We start from the raw sequence: 17017 nt of genomic DNA on the forward strand, positions 1-17017 counted from the left end.
TACAACTGGTCAAATGGGTAGGTGGGTGGGGGAGGATTGGGAGGGAATAAAACCAAACAAAACTAGAGGAGAGGCGCCAGCAGATGGCTCACCCAACCTGCAGATAAGCACACAGCAAGTATGTGCACAAACGTATGAAAGGATCTCCCATTGTTCAAAGAAGGCAGACTATCTTCTTCCTCTGTGATCACTTCCTTGGTAACCCCGTGCTGAAAGAACAGGCAAAAAATTAAAAACCCTGTAAGAGAGAGAGTGGCAGATCAACCAAAGGGAGTGGTGGCAAGAACCACTGCTGGCATCTCCAAGTGATGCAAATCTCGCATGATGCACCTATGCTCTGCTACGATCTCCTTCACACATCAAGAAATGCTGAACACCTGTCAGGGAGGGTTAGGAACAAACCATTCAAAGAAGTACCATTGCCCAGCCCAACTACAGCTAAAATAACTAAGGGCTGTGTGGGTGATATAATGCCAGCTGTTCTGGTCCTTGATAACCCCTTAACCAGGGGGGTTATCAGGGCCCAATCATTTATTTTTATTGAATTAAAAATAAAATGTGGGGAAATGTAAAAAAAAAAATTAAATTTGCCCATTGCCTATCTTAAAAAGGCCAGATCTTCATCTCTCTGATGAAGTGTAGTCTTTCTAGATTGCATCCTAACAAATGACATGGTGACTTCTGAACTGGGACCGCTAGACTACATGTATGAATTTCACGTTTCTGTACTGCAGCTGGAAGTGCAAAATGATACCAGGTTTTTACTGTTCTTATTTTAAGCTCTTTTGTTAAATTTTGAAATAAAATGTTCCTCTTCCTTCAATGATATACAAAAATTCTAGAGTACTAATTGATAAATATAATAAGAATAATCACATTCATCTTCTTCATGTTCTGTTAGTTCTGTTTGGTTAGAAAGCTAGCTCTGTTAAATGTTCTTACAAAGTGCAGACAATGAGAGTTAACCTGATCTCTCTCCTAAAAATTTCTGAAGTGCACAAAAGTTTATTGCTGCTCTTTCCGAGTCAGATATTCCTAAATCTGCCTGATGACAGTATCTTGTTGGAGTAGCTCTCCAGACTAAACTCAAAGATGATCATATATATCTGCATATATCCATTTTACAATATTAGCAACTCAAACAAAAACACCTTGCAACTGTGAGCAAGCTGCCTCTATTTTCTTTCATTTTGTTCCAGTGGATCCTGCGCAGCTATATGACGTGTTCCCAAATAAAACAAAGAAGACATTCTTTACTCATTTGCCATTTAACAGGCTACAGAACAAAAAACATATATGTATCATACAGCAATTTGCAAACATACATGTGGATAGGTGAACTGCGCTCTGTATTGACATCAGAGAATAAGCCGTGAGTGTGGTGATTAAGGGTCATCCTTTGAGAGGCAGCCATCTGCATCAACCATGCAGGAAAACAGTGTTCACTGGTAAGATTTTACATGTGAGCTACAGAAATATAGAACCTTTTTCAGTTTTAAGCTGTCTGCAGATTTGCAGATATTTGCAACCAAACAAATATAACAACAAAGCAAACATGAAAGGATGGACTAAAGAAGTTACTTTCAGCAAGACAGATTTTTAAAATCTAAGGCAAGGCCACAGATGTCTCATAGCTCTAAGGGGGCAAAAAATTCTTGATCTAAAAATAGCCTCTTGTATAAATCTGGTGGAACCCACGAAAACCCTTCTTTGAAGACAGTTCATTACTGCACTCTTTGAACTGTATGGATAGTCCCTACGCCACTAAAATGCTAAAGAGCCAAAAGAGATCTGTATGTGCATTGGCTGTTCTAGTTAATGTGTATCTGCAAACAGACACCCTTTCTGGTTGAGAAGGCCTGATCAGTACCACTAGTTCTTCTGCTATTGATAATTTTATGATATTTCACTTTCACAAACCTGAAAGAAGTCTGATATCTCTAATACCATGATGCACAGAATCTAACTTAAAATGATAGAATTTTAAACATATTATTTTTAAGACTTCTTTTGTCTTGAGTGTGAGTCTTAAACAATATCTATAAACATCTTTTTTTAAGCCACTAACAGTGTGAAAAAACCCTTAAGTTGTGTTGCTCAATCCAAGCCCACCTGAAGGACCAGAGGAGTAAAAACTCTCTCACACTGAAATAAGAAAAATGCCAGAATATATCAAAGAAACTGTTGCACCAAATACAGTGGTTATTTATCCAAAATAATTTTTGAAAGAAAAACCTACCACTAAGATTAAATTCCTTCCTATGCACCAGACCCACAGAGGTAATACACCCTGTGAATCCTCTGCTGGCAATCTTCTAGTTGTGGTTGCAAAACAGGAGTGCATCCTGTCATTACACAAAGTTATCACAGAAGTTCCCAGAATATCAGAACCGGTTATACCAGAAGTATCTCCATATTAGAACAATTTTCATTCTTATGTTCTGCTTGGTGTTTTGTTTTGGTATTGTTTTGTTGTTGTTATTTTGGTTTTCGGGGGAGTACCTTTTCCCCCTCTTTTGTGAAAACTCTCTTTAGTGCAACAAGATCCTCCCAGCAAGCTCTTTTTCCTGTCTTATAGTAAAAGCATTGATTTAGCTACCAACATTCTTCTTGCGACTATCAGGATATTACAACAAACCAGCACAGCTTGTCTGGAGTAGTACTTCTGACAAGGAATAAAAAACATACGGAGGTAAGAGGTTTTTTTTCTCCTTAGAGAATATAGAGCTTGAACTGACAGTTGGTTAGGAGTCTTCAATTTGTCTAGAGAAATACTAGCTACTTCTCTTGCTTTCAAATGTTTAATTGCAAGACTTAGATGGAGTCCTCTGCCGTTGTGATGGGATCGTTTATAAAACCCAGACAATCACAGACTAGTAAATGACTTTAGGTAGCAGTGGATACACTACTACAGTTTTGTACACAGAACACCATCTAGGCATTTCCTGTTGCATCAGTCAATATGATGCTTAGCACTGAGCGGTAAGATACATTTTTGTTGTGCAGCTATTATAAGATCTGGACAGAAATCACTAGATTCGACATTACATATCCTCAAGACTTACCAGTGTCAAAGGCATCCTGTGCCACCAAAACAGATCTTTTTTTTTTCCCCCTAAGATACCTCTCTACCCACAGGCCCCTTCATCCCCACCCCCTTTGGCACAACACTCTGTCCTGGCCTCCTCCAGCCCACAACAGATGCCCCTTCCACAACCACTCCAGCTTAGGCTAAATTGAACATTTTTTTTCCTGCTTGAACAATGATGTCTCATTGCTTAGCTCATCTCAGATCTTCACTTCATCCATGTCTTCTCTAACCATCCACCACACTGTTATAGTACTCCAGCTGACCTTTTCATGTCTGCACAAGACTCTAGAAAAAAGGTAGCAAAAGATATCCAAGGTCTCCACCAGTGCACTGCAGCTGCCATCCAGAGCTCCATGGGGATGGAGTGCTGTTCAGCAGCTGCAGCCCACCACAACATGTCCATGAGAATGTAAGAGTTCTAAAGTTTGAGATGTCTTGCTATCCTGGCCTCCCTCACTTTGCAATCTGAGGCAAAATGAAGCAGGCTGAAACGAGGCCACAACAAGGTACTCAACATGGCAGCTACTCCACTTCCATGAGTCACCACACTGCGTGGAACACTAACACAGCCCTAACCATTTAACACATGGGAATGGTTTTATTCTGAAATGGAATATAACCACATTTTCCTGAAACCTTATATTATTTCACAATATAATTAAACAGTTGTTAAAGAAACATCTGTCTTTGCAACAAGGAGGAAGTAGTAATTCTTCAGGCAGGATTCTTTGGAATGCATGGATTTCAGGGAAGCCATGCCAGAGGCAAGAGGAAGAGAAACCCACAATAGCCAACGGTCCAGGAAGCAGGGTACTCTCGTGGGAGAATCTCTTTAGACTCTTTCAAAACAGAGACTTGCACTTGAGTGTCTCATCTCCAGAAAAAACCCTAGCCATTACATTACCACCTACCTTGGGATCTCAAAAGAAATTTGACTAACTTTGGAAAAAAACACACACAAAAAGTTAAAGTCTAATTTTATCTCTCCTTTTCTAAAAGAGATTTCTTGGCTTTCTGTCTAGCACAATGGCTTGATAAATTGCATTTCAAAATGGATGCAATGATTATTAAACATAACTGCAGGGGAACAATGGCCATTGACAACATTCAAGTTCATAATGCCCTCAGACAGCCATCCAAATTTGTGACAGGGGAAGAGGAAAACCACTTTCAATGGCCCTGTGGCAAAATGGCTGACCTAAGAGCAAAGGGAAAATTGACTGCTGGAAGCAGCTCCAAAGCTAACAACAGAGACCTCATGCCCAATTCCACACACAACTAAACTGATTTTTTAACAGCACTGAAAAGTATGCCCCAGGTAAGTATATCACTATTTGATTAAAACATGTATATAACGAGATAGAAATCAGAACTCACCCCTCCAAATATAAACTAATAAATAGTAATTAAATCTAACAGGTTACAGCTCTATATGCAAACCGGCTGTGAGCAGTTTGTCCCAGACTTACAAATACCTTGAATACCTTGATTTCTAACAGCTACATTGCTTCAGTACTCCATTCTGCCCATTTCAGCAGTGGACTTTGCTGACCCTACTAATGTAGAGTTTCTCAGCTAAGTGTTGTTTCTTTGGAATCCTTATTTAAACAGTTTTATAATATCTATACTCATGCTTACACTTGGCTGCATTCTCTGTGAATTCTGTGTGCTGGAGTCCAGGCGGCCCAGATCTTTGCAATTCCTACTCCACTCTTCCATGCTATGAAACCAACCAGTGTTGGTCCAGTTTTCCCATTCTGTTAGAAAGCAAACTGCCTCTTCAGATGCAGCATGAATCCAGGGCAAGAGGTCAATGAATCCCAAATCTACATCAAAATTAGTTCTGCATTTTCCAAGTGAGTAACTCACATTATTAGGAATTTAATATAGAGAGTGATTCTAAAGTAGCACCATTTAGCTGAGGGGTTTCTCAGCATAAATCTACACTCTACCCATTCTATACTCAAGATATGAAATATTTGTCACTGGAAAGCCAAATCAGTGCGTAGAGATAGGCAGGGATTTTTTTTGACTATTCTCCAGAGTACCTCTCTATTCACAGAGTCAGAGGTAACCCAAAGGAACAGCATGTCTCTAATGCATTTTGTTCTTTTATAGCTGACAACATGGGTGAGAAAGTAATTTATAAATAATTGGATGCTGAAGGCTAAGGTTGTGGTTGACATAAATGGCTGACCTGAAAGGGAAAAATAAAGTTCATAAGCAAATGGACCTCACAAGTGAAGAAAGTTACCTGCACTAGACACTGTCTCCAAAAAGCTGTACAGCATGTCACCTTACTCAGAATTAATAATGTATCTTTGGACAGCACTTCTTCCTCACACAGATGGAAAGATGACTCAAGCTTCACAATCCAAAAGCATCAGTGTTTTGGGGGAGTTGTGGAAGCTCCTATAGAATCAGCTCATTGTGCTTTGCGGTCTGTGAGATCACCCCAAGGAAGATGCCCTCAGAAAAGCAAGGGGACAGTCAGGTGTTGTGTTGCTGCCCTGCCAGACTGATGACTTAGTGGGCTAGAAATACCCCTATCGATCTGTGCCAGAGGAGACAGTACTACACAAGGGATCATCAGGTGGCAGTTGTTACTATAAACTCATGCCCTCAACCACTTCAAACACACAGGCTGCCTTTCATAATGTTCTGTACTTTTATCTTTACATCAGTAAATGTGATTGTTGATTTTCTGAAGCCATAATCCTGACTTTGGTTACCATGGCAAGACTCACTAAAGACAGTTAAACTCTGCTACACCATAAAACACTTCACATGTTTTTTTCTAGGAGACACACAGCTACATACAGTCTTTGCTAAAGGCAATTTCAGAAAATTACATGTACACTAAAGATAATTCTACACATTTTACATACACTTCGGGCTACACTGAAAAACCCTGTAGACAGAGTTGAGTTAGAGTTGAGATAGAGTTGAATCTTCCAAAAACATAAGAGGAGTGACAAACATGCAGAGAGGAGATACAGGCAGAGAATACTCTACATAGATAGTAAAGTACACTGAGATCTGGCAGCAAATTAAGAACTACTTCACAGAGCATTGCCAAATTATTGAAAATATAGACTTGCATTACTCCTTACTTCAGGAGTGCCTATGTTGCCTATGATCCAGCCTGGTACTACTATCTGATCTGGGAATCCATGGAAATACAGAAACCTGTCTAAAATAACAAAGCCCCAGAGAAGTTGAAGGATCCCCATCAGGAACAGGAAACATTTTTGAGAATCAGGTGTTTACATGCTCATTACAGCAAAAAGGTCTAGCTCATCATCTCATTGTGATAGATGTCCAAGACACAGAAGGGACACTCAAATCAGCTGGAAGGAAATGTCTCCAAGAGGTGTTTGGTAGTCGTACCTCTCTTAGTCTACCTGCAGATCATGTATACACATTTACTTCAACCTGCTTAAATTCTCTGTTGTCTAAACCACTACTTAAAATATGATAGAAAACTAGATTATTCCTCACCTGAAGGACAAAAATGGGAAACTATGTGCCCACATAGTATCACACCCTAATGATTATTAAACATTCTCAGCTGCAGGAATTGAAACCTATCTCCTGCATGATAAGAACATGCACTATTCCCCAAGATATCTGGTACAACTCCTCAGCTTGCATTATGTCTTTCAGCTGTGTGGTCAGTTTTATTTTAAATCCCTTTCATCTGCATCCAGCACAATCATGGAGTGTTAGAAACTGTAAAAAGATTCACATCAAGCGGAAGGTGAAAACCTCAGTCTCATTTTGCCCATAGCAAACAGTAAAAACTGGAAAACACAAGCTAATAATGGTCAGTTTGCTCAAAACTGCTTGGTATTTTGGGCACTGAAAGCAAATGTTCCAAAATAACTTTTTACCGGAGAACTTAGAGGGGCCATGGGACTCTGCTGACTTCCAGTGATGAAATGGTTGAGGCTCGTGGCTCTCTTACAAGCTTCCAACACTTTTCCTATACGTGTGTGTGCCCATTTTATATTTAATTATATAAATGCATATCATCAAGAACAGTTTTGGAAGTCTAGAATGCTGCGTGACTCAATGTGCAGTCACATTTTAATCCACCAAGCTTCTTTTTGCCAAGTGCTTTAATATTTTCTGAAGAAACGGTATTATCTGTTCTGTAACACTTCTTCTGTCTAGCATTGCTTAAAAGCATAACTACAGGGCTTGCTGAAGTTTACCTGAATCATTTGAAGGAGGAATGGAAAGGTCAGATAAAGAACAGTAAATCTTTACGAAAGTCCTTTTAGTGTATTCATTTAAGATGTCTGGGCTTAGTCATAGAAGAGCCACTTCTATACTAGCAATATCCTTTATGGTAAGAGTTATTCAGGCCAGCACCTCTTATAGAACATCTAGCCTGAATTAACAAGGCTCTGCATCATAACATATTTCAATACTTTTTGGCCTCCACAATCTTTTCTGCTTGAACTATGTTCAAGAAATGTCTTGTCTGGTGTGTTTTATATGCTACAGAACTTACTAGCAGACAATTAAACAAGAGTATACTTCAAACAGAACAGGAAATACAGCGATTTTTCTTACACATGATCCTGCTTTAAAGGGAAGAACTGTACTCAAAATCAAGGCAATGCTTTTCTGCATTTCTCTGGACCTGATGCGACTTTCTCAGTACCTGGATTTTTCAAAGCTCTCCAGTTTGTATTTGGCAGCTGCATTCTTTTACATATTCCCCCAGATATAAGAAAAAAAATTGTAAAAGATAGGTTCTTGACATTTTGAGAAGGATATACCCACTCCAACACTTCCACCTTGGAACTTAACACAGACCAATTCTGGTAAGAGATACCGTCCCATGTATTTTTTTCTTATTTCTGAGCTTTGCTTCTAATAAACATTTTGCTATAAAAAGTCTGAAAACTGTCAAAACCTGCTCCTATTGTGACTGACCAAGGGAGGTTCATAAACAGACCTTTCTCTTCCACAAAGAACACACCATAAGAAAACCCAAACCATTACACCTGCTGTTCTTGTAATTTCAAGATGAAAAATACAATAAAGTAATCAATAGAAGACTGCGGATGATTTGGGGTTTTTTTTCCATCTAGCTTACATGTTAGCAACAAGAGCTTTGAAACTTGTCTGTTGTTGTAGTTTTTAAAGTTTGGCTAATGCCAAAGCCTCAAGATGTTCAAGAAAGGAGAATCTATTCACACACTTCTGCTTAAGATTTGGCCATAATTAAAAGATGTACTTGTAAACAAAGATAAGGTAAACATTTTTTACCTTTTTAAATCTCCAAGGAAGTGTCCAAGAAACTGTTTACTCCTTGCTAAACCTTGCTGGTTCTGTTGCACTTCAGAACCAGCAATAGTTGAGCAATGGGTCAATCAGCCTTTATACGTTAGCATCTTTCCATGTTCAAAGCTATACTTCAGTGATGTAAGCTAAATGCCTTGTATCTTTATATAAAGCTGAGGTAAGGTTTGAGATATTAATACTCTTTGTTTTGATACTGTTTAGTTTTATTAAGGAAGGAACAGGGGCAAGGAATGTCTGTTTTTTGAGTGCTTCTGACCAAGTACCTTAGTAACACAGTGTATGGCTGGGCACCAGAAACCATGGGTCCTTTTCCAAATCAGGGTGCAGGTGCATCTTCTAATACTTAACAAGTCCACTCAAGATCTTTGTCAGCAAGCTTTAGATATTAGTTACCAAGCTTTCAATCCACAAAGAAACTCACACACATACCAGAACTGCTGAATGGTTACTCATAATCACTGTGAGTAGGATAGGACCAACACATCTCATGGCTCTGAAAGTTCAGAACTTGTCATTAAGGAAAGGAGAAGAAAACGAAAAAATACTCTTGCCTTTGTAACACTATCTCACCCCAAACGAATACAGATCAGATAGACTTTAAAAGTAAGGTTTAGATAAGTCATATATTCTAACTGACGTGGGATCGTTGTGTGTTTGGGGGTTTTTTTTGGCTTTGTCTTTTTTTTTTTTTTTTTGGTTTGGTTTGGTTTTGGTTTGAGGTCCTTTTTGGTGTTTTATTTAAATTGAATAGGGTTGAAATCATTGCAGGTTGATTTATTGTAATGCCTGTTTCATATTATGATGTGGATTAGTTTTAAAACATTGTATAAAGACAGGGTCAAATGTAAATAATGCAATACTTGATTGTGTAAACAATTAAAGATCAGTTTACAACACAAAACACCAAGCAGCATGGTTTAAGTGGGTTAACCAGTTACACAACTGGAAAATCATATTAATGCATAATAGTGCCCACAGCCATTTGACCATTGTTTTGTCCCCTGAACAGAGTTAGATGAGATTTTGTGGTGGTTTAACCCCAGATGGCAACTGAGCCTCAGGCAGCTATCATTCACTCTACCACCAGCAGGATGGGGAGAGAATCTGAAGAGTAAAAGTGAAATAACTCGTGACTTGAGATACAGACACTTTAATAGGCAGAGAAAAAGATACATATGTGAGCAAAGCAAAACAGGGAATTAATTCACTACTTCCCATGGGCAGGCAGGTGTACAGCCATCTCCAGGAGAGAAGAACCCCATCACAGGTAATGGTGATTTGGGAAGACAAATGCCATCACTTCAAACATCCTTCTCTTCCTCCTTCTTCCCCCCTCTTTACATACTGAGCATGACACCACATGGTATGGAATATCAAATATGGCTGATACATGCAACTAAGCAGTTAAAACCACGTAGTATTGCTAGATACTCCTTCTGTAATATTCTGTAAATATTTTCTTTCATTTTGAACTTCTATGGAAATAAATATTATTATCATATACTACTAGAGAAACATATTTCCACACTTTTCCACTTACAGCCCATCAGGTATCATATATGATTTTGCCTTTATGATAGTTCTGTAATAGTCAACCTTGCTTTAGTCAGACAACCTGTATGAAACTGTGCCAAGATTGGCAGTAAGAATGGAGTCTCTAATTCAATTTTAAAAATGGTATAAAAAATTTTACATATCTTAATTTTTATAACAATGAGAATATTTCTACTATATAATTGAAACGGTTTGTCAATAACTTTAAAAAAACCCCAAAACCAGAAAACCTAACAAACCCATAATTAGTAAAAAGAACTGAAACTATAGAAAATAATTACAGAATCACAGAATCATTTAGGTTGGAAAAGATGTCCAAAATCATTGGGTCCGACTTTTGACCAATCCCCCTTGTCAACTACACTGTGGCACTAAGTGCCACAGCCAATCGTTTCTTGAACACTTCCTGGGATAGTGACTCCACTACCTCTCTTAGCAGCCCATTCCAATGCTTCACAACACTTTCCATGAAGAAATTCTTACTGATGTTCAACCTGAACCACACCTAGTGCAACTTGAGGCCATTTCCTCTCATCCTGTCACCTGAAAAGGCTGACCTCCACCTGGCTACATCCTCCTTTCAGGTAGTTGTAGAGAGTGATAAGGTCTCACCTGGGCATCCTTTCTCCAGGAGAAACACTCCCAGCTTCCTCAGCTATTCCTCATATGATTTATGCTTCAGACTCTTGAACAGCCCTGTTGCCCTTCTCTAGACTTGCTCCAGCACCTCATTATCTTTCCTGTGGTGAGGGGCCCAGAACTGGCCCCTGATTTGAGGTACATCCTCACCAGTGCCAAGTACAGAAGGATGATTCCTCCCCTGAACCTGCTCGCCACACTATTGCCAGGATGCCATTGGCCTTCTTGGACACCTGGACACACTGCTGGCTCATGTTCACATGCTGTTGACCAGCACTCTCACACTTCCCCCTTCTCCCCACCCCCAGTCCTTTTTCTCTTGGCAGCTTTCCAGGCACTCTGCCCCAGCCTGTAGTGCTGCCTGGGGTTGTTGTGACCCAAGGGCAAGACCCAGACAGTACTTGGCCTTGTTGAATCAATAAGATTACAGTGCCAATGACAAAGTTCAAAAACATCTGAAATATTTTCAGTTTTAATAACCAGAAAGTTGACAAATATATTTGTTTATAAGAGCACATGATGTAACAGCAAATCATAAATAATTATTAAGAACTGAATTACCACTTTAACATTTTTTTTCAATTCTCAATTTTATTGTGAAAGTATTTCTATTTTGTTCTCCTCCACATTAAAAAAAGAAATTTTATTTTGTGTTAAATATTCCACTTTGAAATGTAAAAAAAAAACCCAAACAACAAAATCCCTGAATCCAAGAAACACAATTTTTTTATTCCAGTTGTTCTTGAACTTTGTCCAGGTTCTTCTAAATGAGTGAAATGGTCAATTTGACCGCAGACAATTCTGCAAGTTTCTCAGCATTTGAATAAACAAACTGACAGTGGATTATGGGGGTATTCGGTGGTTTTTTTCTTTGACCTATCTCACTTATGTTTTCCTAAAGATGATTTCTGGATTTTTTAAATTATAAAGAAATAAAACTTTTTAATTTCTTCATTATCTTTTAACAAAATATTTCAATCTGTTTAAGCCCATGGAATTACTTTGTGACATGGTATCCTGTTTTATAACAAAAGAAATCTGATGTGCAGGTAGGATCATGACACCATTTTTTTTAATAATAAGCTTTGGAAGAGGGCAACAAAGTAAAACTTACTTTCTAGAAAGCTTTCAGAGAAGTTAATGAAAAACCTACTGTGATCGGGGGGGGGGGGGGGGGGGAAGGAAAAGAAAAAAAAAAACCAGCACATTCATCTCTTTTAAAGTGCTAAACTTAAGTGAAGACGTTGACAAGCAGGTCGCAGCAGTACCTGCCTTAGGTACTGAGAGGGAGACCCAAGCCTTTCAGATACCCTACAGACACAGACCCTGCCGCCCTTCTGGGAGCATCCTCACAGCCCTACGCCAGCAAGGTGCACTTGCATACGTGTGCGCATCACAGTGATTCTGTTCTCAGCCGAACATCCACGCCTCGCAGCAACAGTTCATTCGAACCAGACACGGGGGCAGGAAAAGGGGTGAAGTAAACCTAGCAGCGGGTACGGGTTTGCTGCAGTTGAGAATTACACGGGAGTAGATTTTATTCCGCCTCTCCCAGAGGCGCCTACTCTCTGCTATCAGTCACAGAGGCTCGAAACGAACCCTTTCCCCGCTCGCGGGGTGTCCAGGACTGATCCCAGCAAAGGGCGCCCCGGAGCCGCTCCGAAGCGAGGATCAGCGGGGCAGAGAGAGGCGGAGGGAGCCCGAGGGGCCCGGTGGCCGCTGCTCCCCCCCGGGCGAGCTCCAGGAGTGGCGGCCCCCCCCGCAGCAGTGCCAGCCCGGCCCGGCCCGGCCGCTGCAGCTGCGGTGAGTCAGTGGGCACCAGGGCACCGCTCCCGGCAGCTGCATCCCGCCCGCCGAGCATCCTCCAGCGGAGGAGGCGCCGGCTCCGCGCACTGCCCTCCCTCTGCCGCGGCCGGCGGGGACCCACAGCGGCCCCGCTGGAGACCCCTCTGGAGCGGCCACCACTTACCTTGACGCTGGAGCTGCTGGTCTGGGTCTCCGCCTCGACGCTGCAGCAGTGGGGCGTCCTGGACCGGGCGGAGGCGCCTCCGGACTCCCTGCGCTCCTTGCGGCGGGGGGCGGCGGAGGGCGGCGGCTGCCGGCTCTGGTAAGCGAGGACGGAGGGAATGGAGTCGGCTGCGTCTGTCTTGACGAAGAGGCCGTGCAGGGTGGCGGTGCCCTGCGAGATGGTGGTGGTCTGGTGGGGGGAGTTGGACTCCTCCGAGTCCCGGCAGTAAATCACACCGCTATGCGAGACGTGGATGCTAGGGGCGCAGCCCATCCCTTCCCTTCCCCACCCACCCCGCCCCGCTGCACCGCCGGCCCGCTCCGCTCCGCTCACACCTGCCGCCCGCCCGCCCGGGCTGCGGGGCCGCCGCCCCTGCGCCGCGCACCCCGCGCCGGCGGCACCGGCGCCTCCCCCCGCCAGCGCTGCCCCGGCCGCTCCCGCCCCTCCGGCACCTCCCCGGCACCCCCGCCCGGCCCTCCGCGCCGCCTCCGGGGATCCCAGGTCCGCTAAGCCCCTTCCCCTCCTCGGCTGCGTCTTACGAAGCGCTGGCGGCCACCGAGTCTGCACCCAGTCAGGGGGGAAAAGGAGGGGAAGGAGGAGGGGGAGGAGGAGAAGCATCACCATCGGCGATGCAGCTTTCTCGCGACCCGGGCAGAGAGTCTACTTTCAAGCCTTGGGTATGTACGACATTTCTCTCTCTCTCTCTCTCTCTCTCTCAAAACTTATTTTGACAGTCAAAATGTGCCTTAGTCATGGGTGAGCAAATGTCAGTTTCTTGGGGGTATTGCAGGGAGCAGTTTGGAGCCACACAGCACTCACTGCAAGTTAGGAAAAAAGGCCACAATTGTTCTACAACTCTTAATGCTGTTTTTCAATTAAGCCAATATTCAATGACACAAGTTGCCATTTTACCCTAGATGTCTGATAGCTGCCAATCCCTGTTTTCAGTCCCTGGGGAGATAATCAAGCAAAATATTTAATGCTGCAGAGATTTACACACCTTCTTAGCTTTCCACAGTGAATAGTTTCATTGACCTCAGTGAAACTATGTAGGAGGTGTAAAACTAAACATGTGGGTTTTAAGTCTTTGCAAGATTTTAGTTTAAATCTCTCTGTTTTCAATGGCACATAATAAATCCTTCAGGAATTGGTAATGTCATCCAAGCAGTATGCTGCCTGCCTAAGAAAGTATTTTATCTGACACTCAGTTACCAATGAACACTTGTGTATACACCTTTTCTTCATCTTGGAGTGTTAGCTGATGTGTGATTGCCGTTTCTCCACCTCATTTTTAATGAGTGATGTAAAAATACTAGAAATGTGAAGCATGGTTGGTGCAAAGTTTGTAATGTTGAATGATAAAGTGGTTTGAACATGTTATTTGTGCTCTTAATGCTCCTGAAGTGCTTTCATGGATTAGGTATCAGTTTATTCAGAAGTTTATTCAGAAGTTTCACAGCTAAAATGCCTCCGTTTAGAGAGACTTTAAGCATTTAGACTCTGTTTCTGCTGATCTAGTTCATGGGTCATTGCAATTATGGAAATATAGACCGGCACTCAGCCATTAAGAAACTAGACTGAGATCACCAACCTGTTTGACATAGTATTCTACCTTTTCCGGTTACCACAGAGAGCCCCTGTTGCCCTGGTAATCAAATTTTTCTAGGTAATTGTTTTCCCTGCTAGTTGTCAATGTTCACAAATCAAGTTGTGGCTCACATCCTGCACGTGTTTGCATGTTTGCCTGCTGCCACACTGCTCTGCTGGTGGCTGTCTTTGAGGATCACTTTGAACACAGGCTCAGTGTAAGTAAAATGAAGCAGACTGTGCTTCATCACCCAACCATGCAGCCTTTCTTGCTGCTCAGTCTGCAGTTCTGGATGAGACCTCACAGTCTCTCAGAGCATAATGCACCTAGTTGGAGATAAATGTGTCCTAAAAGCTCATTTAATAACAAAAGAGCAGCCACTTATGTGTATTCCTTGCAATATTTTCAAGTCTCTCTTCTTTTCTACTATTGGTTGGGAAATTAAAGTTGAAGATTTGCTGAAGACTACATCTGAGATTTGCACTAGAGTAGGAGTTCAGGAATGCCACTCAAACCCCATACACTAGTGTAAACAATGTTCCCCAAAAGATATCTAAGAGTTGTTGACTATATAGTTTGAGACTTTGTTCATGGGAATTTAACCAGCCCAGGAATCAACAGCATTTAGAATTTTAGTAAAGGATGTGAACATAAACCATATTTTGACTTTGCAGACAGAGCTTGGTGAAAATGTTGTCACACCCTAAACTGTGTTGCTGGCTATTCACAGTCCATTTTTCTGAACTGATATCAGTTATCAGATATTTCATCAGTCACTCCATACCCAGGTTTCCTTAACATCTCAGTATTCCAGTTTCTGCCCTGTTCCTACTGAATTCTGTGACAACTTTGCAATTGATTTCAGACAGCATTGCAGGTATCTGCCCATTCTCACATGCATTTCCCTTGCTTAGGTATAACATTTGAGTTGATGTCAGAAAATAAGTTGTAGGAATAAGAAGTCACAACTCTTGAGAAGCTTTGCTAAATGCAATCCTCAAGTAGCTCTCCCTGTACTGTTTATTTTAGGGTAATGGGCATCACTAAAGAAGATGAGCTTGCCTGTGCAAAGTGCCAGAGTGCTTGAGAGGAGTGAAGGCTGCAGGATGGGGAACTGTATGGACTGCTGAAAAGCAACAGAAGAGTGGGTAGAGTAACAATGCTTTGCCTGACATCAGAATCACAGGATGGCTGAGTTTGGAAGGGTCATCCAGCCCAACTCTCACAGCACAAGAAGGGCCATCTCAATTGTTTTGCTGGGGATGGGCATATCTGGATGTTTTTTAATATCTCCAAAGATGAAGACCACCCCTCTGGACTAATTATTCCAGTGCTCAGTCACCTTCACAGTTCCCTGATGATGTTCAGAGAAAACCTCCCATGTTCCAAATTGTTCTATGTCCATTGCCTCTGGACCTCTCACTCGGCACCACTGAAAAAGAGCCTGGCTCTGTCCTCTTTGCACCTTTCCTTCAGTTAAACATTGATGAGATATGCTTTGAGTCTTCTCTTCTCCAGGCTGAGCAATCCCAACTCTCCCAGTCTCTCCTCAGAAACACGGGGCTCAGAAGGAACTTAGAGAGACAGAACAAACAAGTGACGATTAGTGTGAGCAGAAACAGAAGTGGAACTGAGTGAGTGGGTGCAGAGGAGAAGGATGACTGTCTCTTGCTGAAGTAGGAACTGAAGAAATGAAAAGTTAAAGATTATTTTTCCTAACATTAGTACTCTTCCTGAATCTTGCCTGTGAGAAGACAACCATGAATTAACTGAACAAGGAGAAAGAGGAAATATTTAAAACACATGCATGCACACTTGCACCACCTCTTGTAGCACACTCAAGTCATGCTCCTGCAGTCATCTTGCTCCAGGATGCTTTGACAGATGTCCACTAAAGCAGAAGGCTTTACTGTGAGCAGCACGTGCTAATTCAACCAATGACTTACACAAGGAACAGTTGATGTAGTGCCCTCAGAAACGCATATTTAGTATGGCCCTAGAATGAAGTCAGTACATCCAGACACTGGAAAATATTCATATGTATCAGTTTTTTCACTACTAAAGAGTGTTCACTGGCTTTAACTGCAATTTTATAAATCCTAACAAATTTTATGCTCACAGGAAACCAATTTCTTACACATGACTAATTTCAGCATGATGAATTTAAGCATATGACTGATTGTGGAATGTGGCAGTGGAACCCTGAAACATCTTGTATGTTTTTTTCTAGCAGAAAACAGTGGGTATACATTCTCTATGGTGTTTACACCTGCAAATCCCTCCAAAACAAGGAATATATGCTCCTCCAAACTTTATATCCCTTCCAAAGCCAGGCATAGGTTTCTCTCTGACCTCAATATTAAGTCTTTATGCTACGAGTAGATTGCTAAGTTTATGTTGGCATTATTGGAAGTAACATCTCTAAATCCCAGTTCATTGCAGTAAGAATATACTACTTCAGAGGTTGCATTTTACAGAGACATGAAAATCTGGTACTTGACAACCAGTTATAGACGACAGTTACCTCTATTCATGGTTCATTTACTGTAAAACCAGTTTAAGAATGTATAAATAAGCCTGTACCAAAAGAAAAAAAAATAAAAATCACTAGGCTCTTAGGAAGCTCAACAGTTAGGAGGCTCAGTCCTTTCGTATTGGTCCAAAAAATTTCTAAACTACAGTAAAAACTAACATGCTGCATACCCAGATTAGAGCAAAGTAAATTATCCAGACTACATGCTGTGTTTTAAGTTAAACTAGATATGAGAAAAATAATAGCCACGACAGCTAGAATAGAATTCTTTTCTGCATACCTCTG

General features: G+C 41.6%; 1 protein-coding gene and 1 long non-coding RNA gene across 3 annotated transcripts in view; one reads left to right on the top strand and one right to left on the bottom strand.

Moving 5' to 3' along the window:
* Positions 1-12886, bottom strand: part of PDE8B (phosphodiesterase 8B) — a 75397-nt gene extending 62511 nt beyond the window's left edge. For both annotated transcript variants that reach the window (XM_032674716.1, XM_032674715.1), the window contains exon 1: positions 12573-12886. In XM_032674716.1, the coding sequence (XP_032530607.1) occupies positions 12573-12884 (312 nt within the window). In that variant the 5' untranslated portion in view covers positions 12885-12886. The remainder of the gene's footprint in view (positions 1-12572) is intronic.
* A 217-nt stretch (positions 12887-13103) lies between these two features.
* LOC116780160 lies at positions 13104-16787 on the top strand. The gene is made up of 2 exons (XR_004354357.1): positions 13104-13288; positions 15229-16787. It is a non-coding gene; the product is annotated as an uncharacterized LOC116780160 (long non-coding RNA).
* The last annotated feature ends 230 nt before the right edge of the window (positions 16788-17017 follow it).

Source organism: Chiroxiphia lanceolata, chromosome Z (genome assembly GCF_009829145.1).
Source record: "Chiroxiphia lanceolata isolate bChiLan1 chromosome Z, bChiLan1.pri, whole genome shotgun sequence".
NCBI classification, from domain to species: Eukaryota; Metazoa; Chordata; class Aves; order Passeriformes; family Pipridae; genus Chiroxiphia; species Chiroxiphia lanceolata.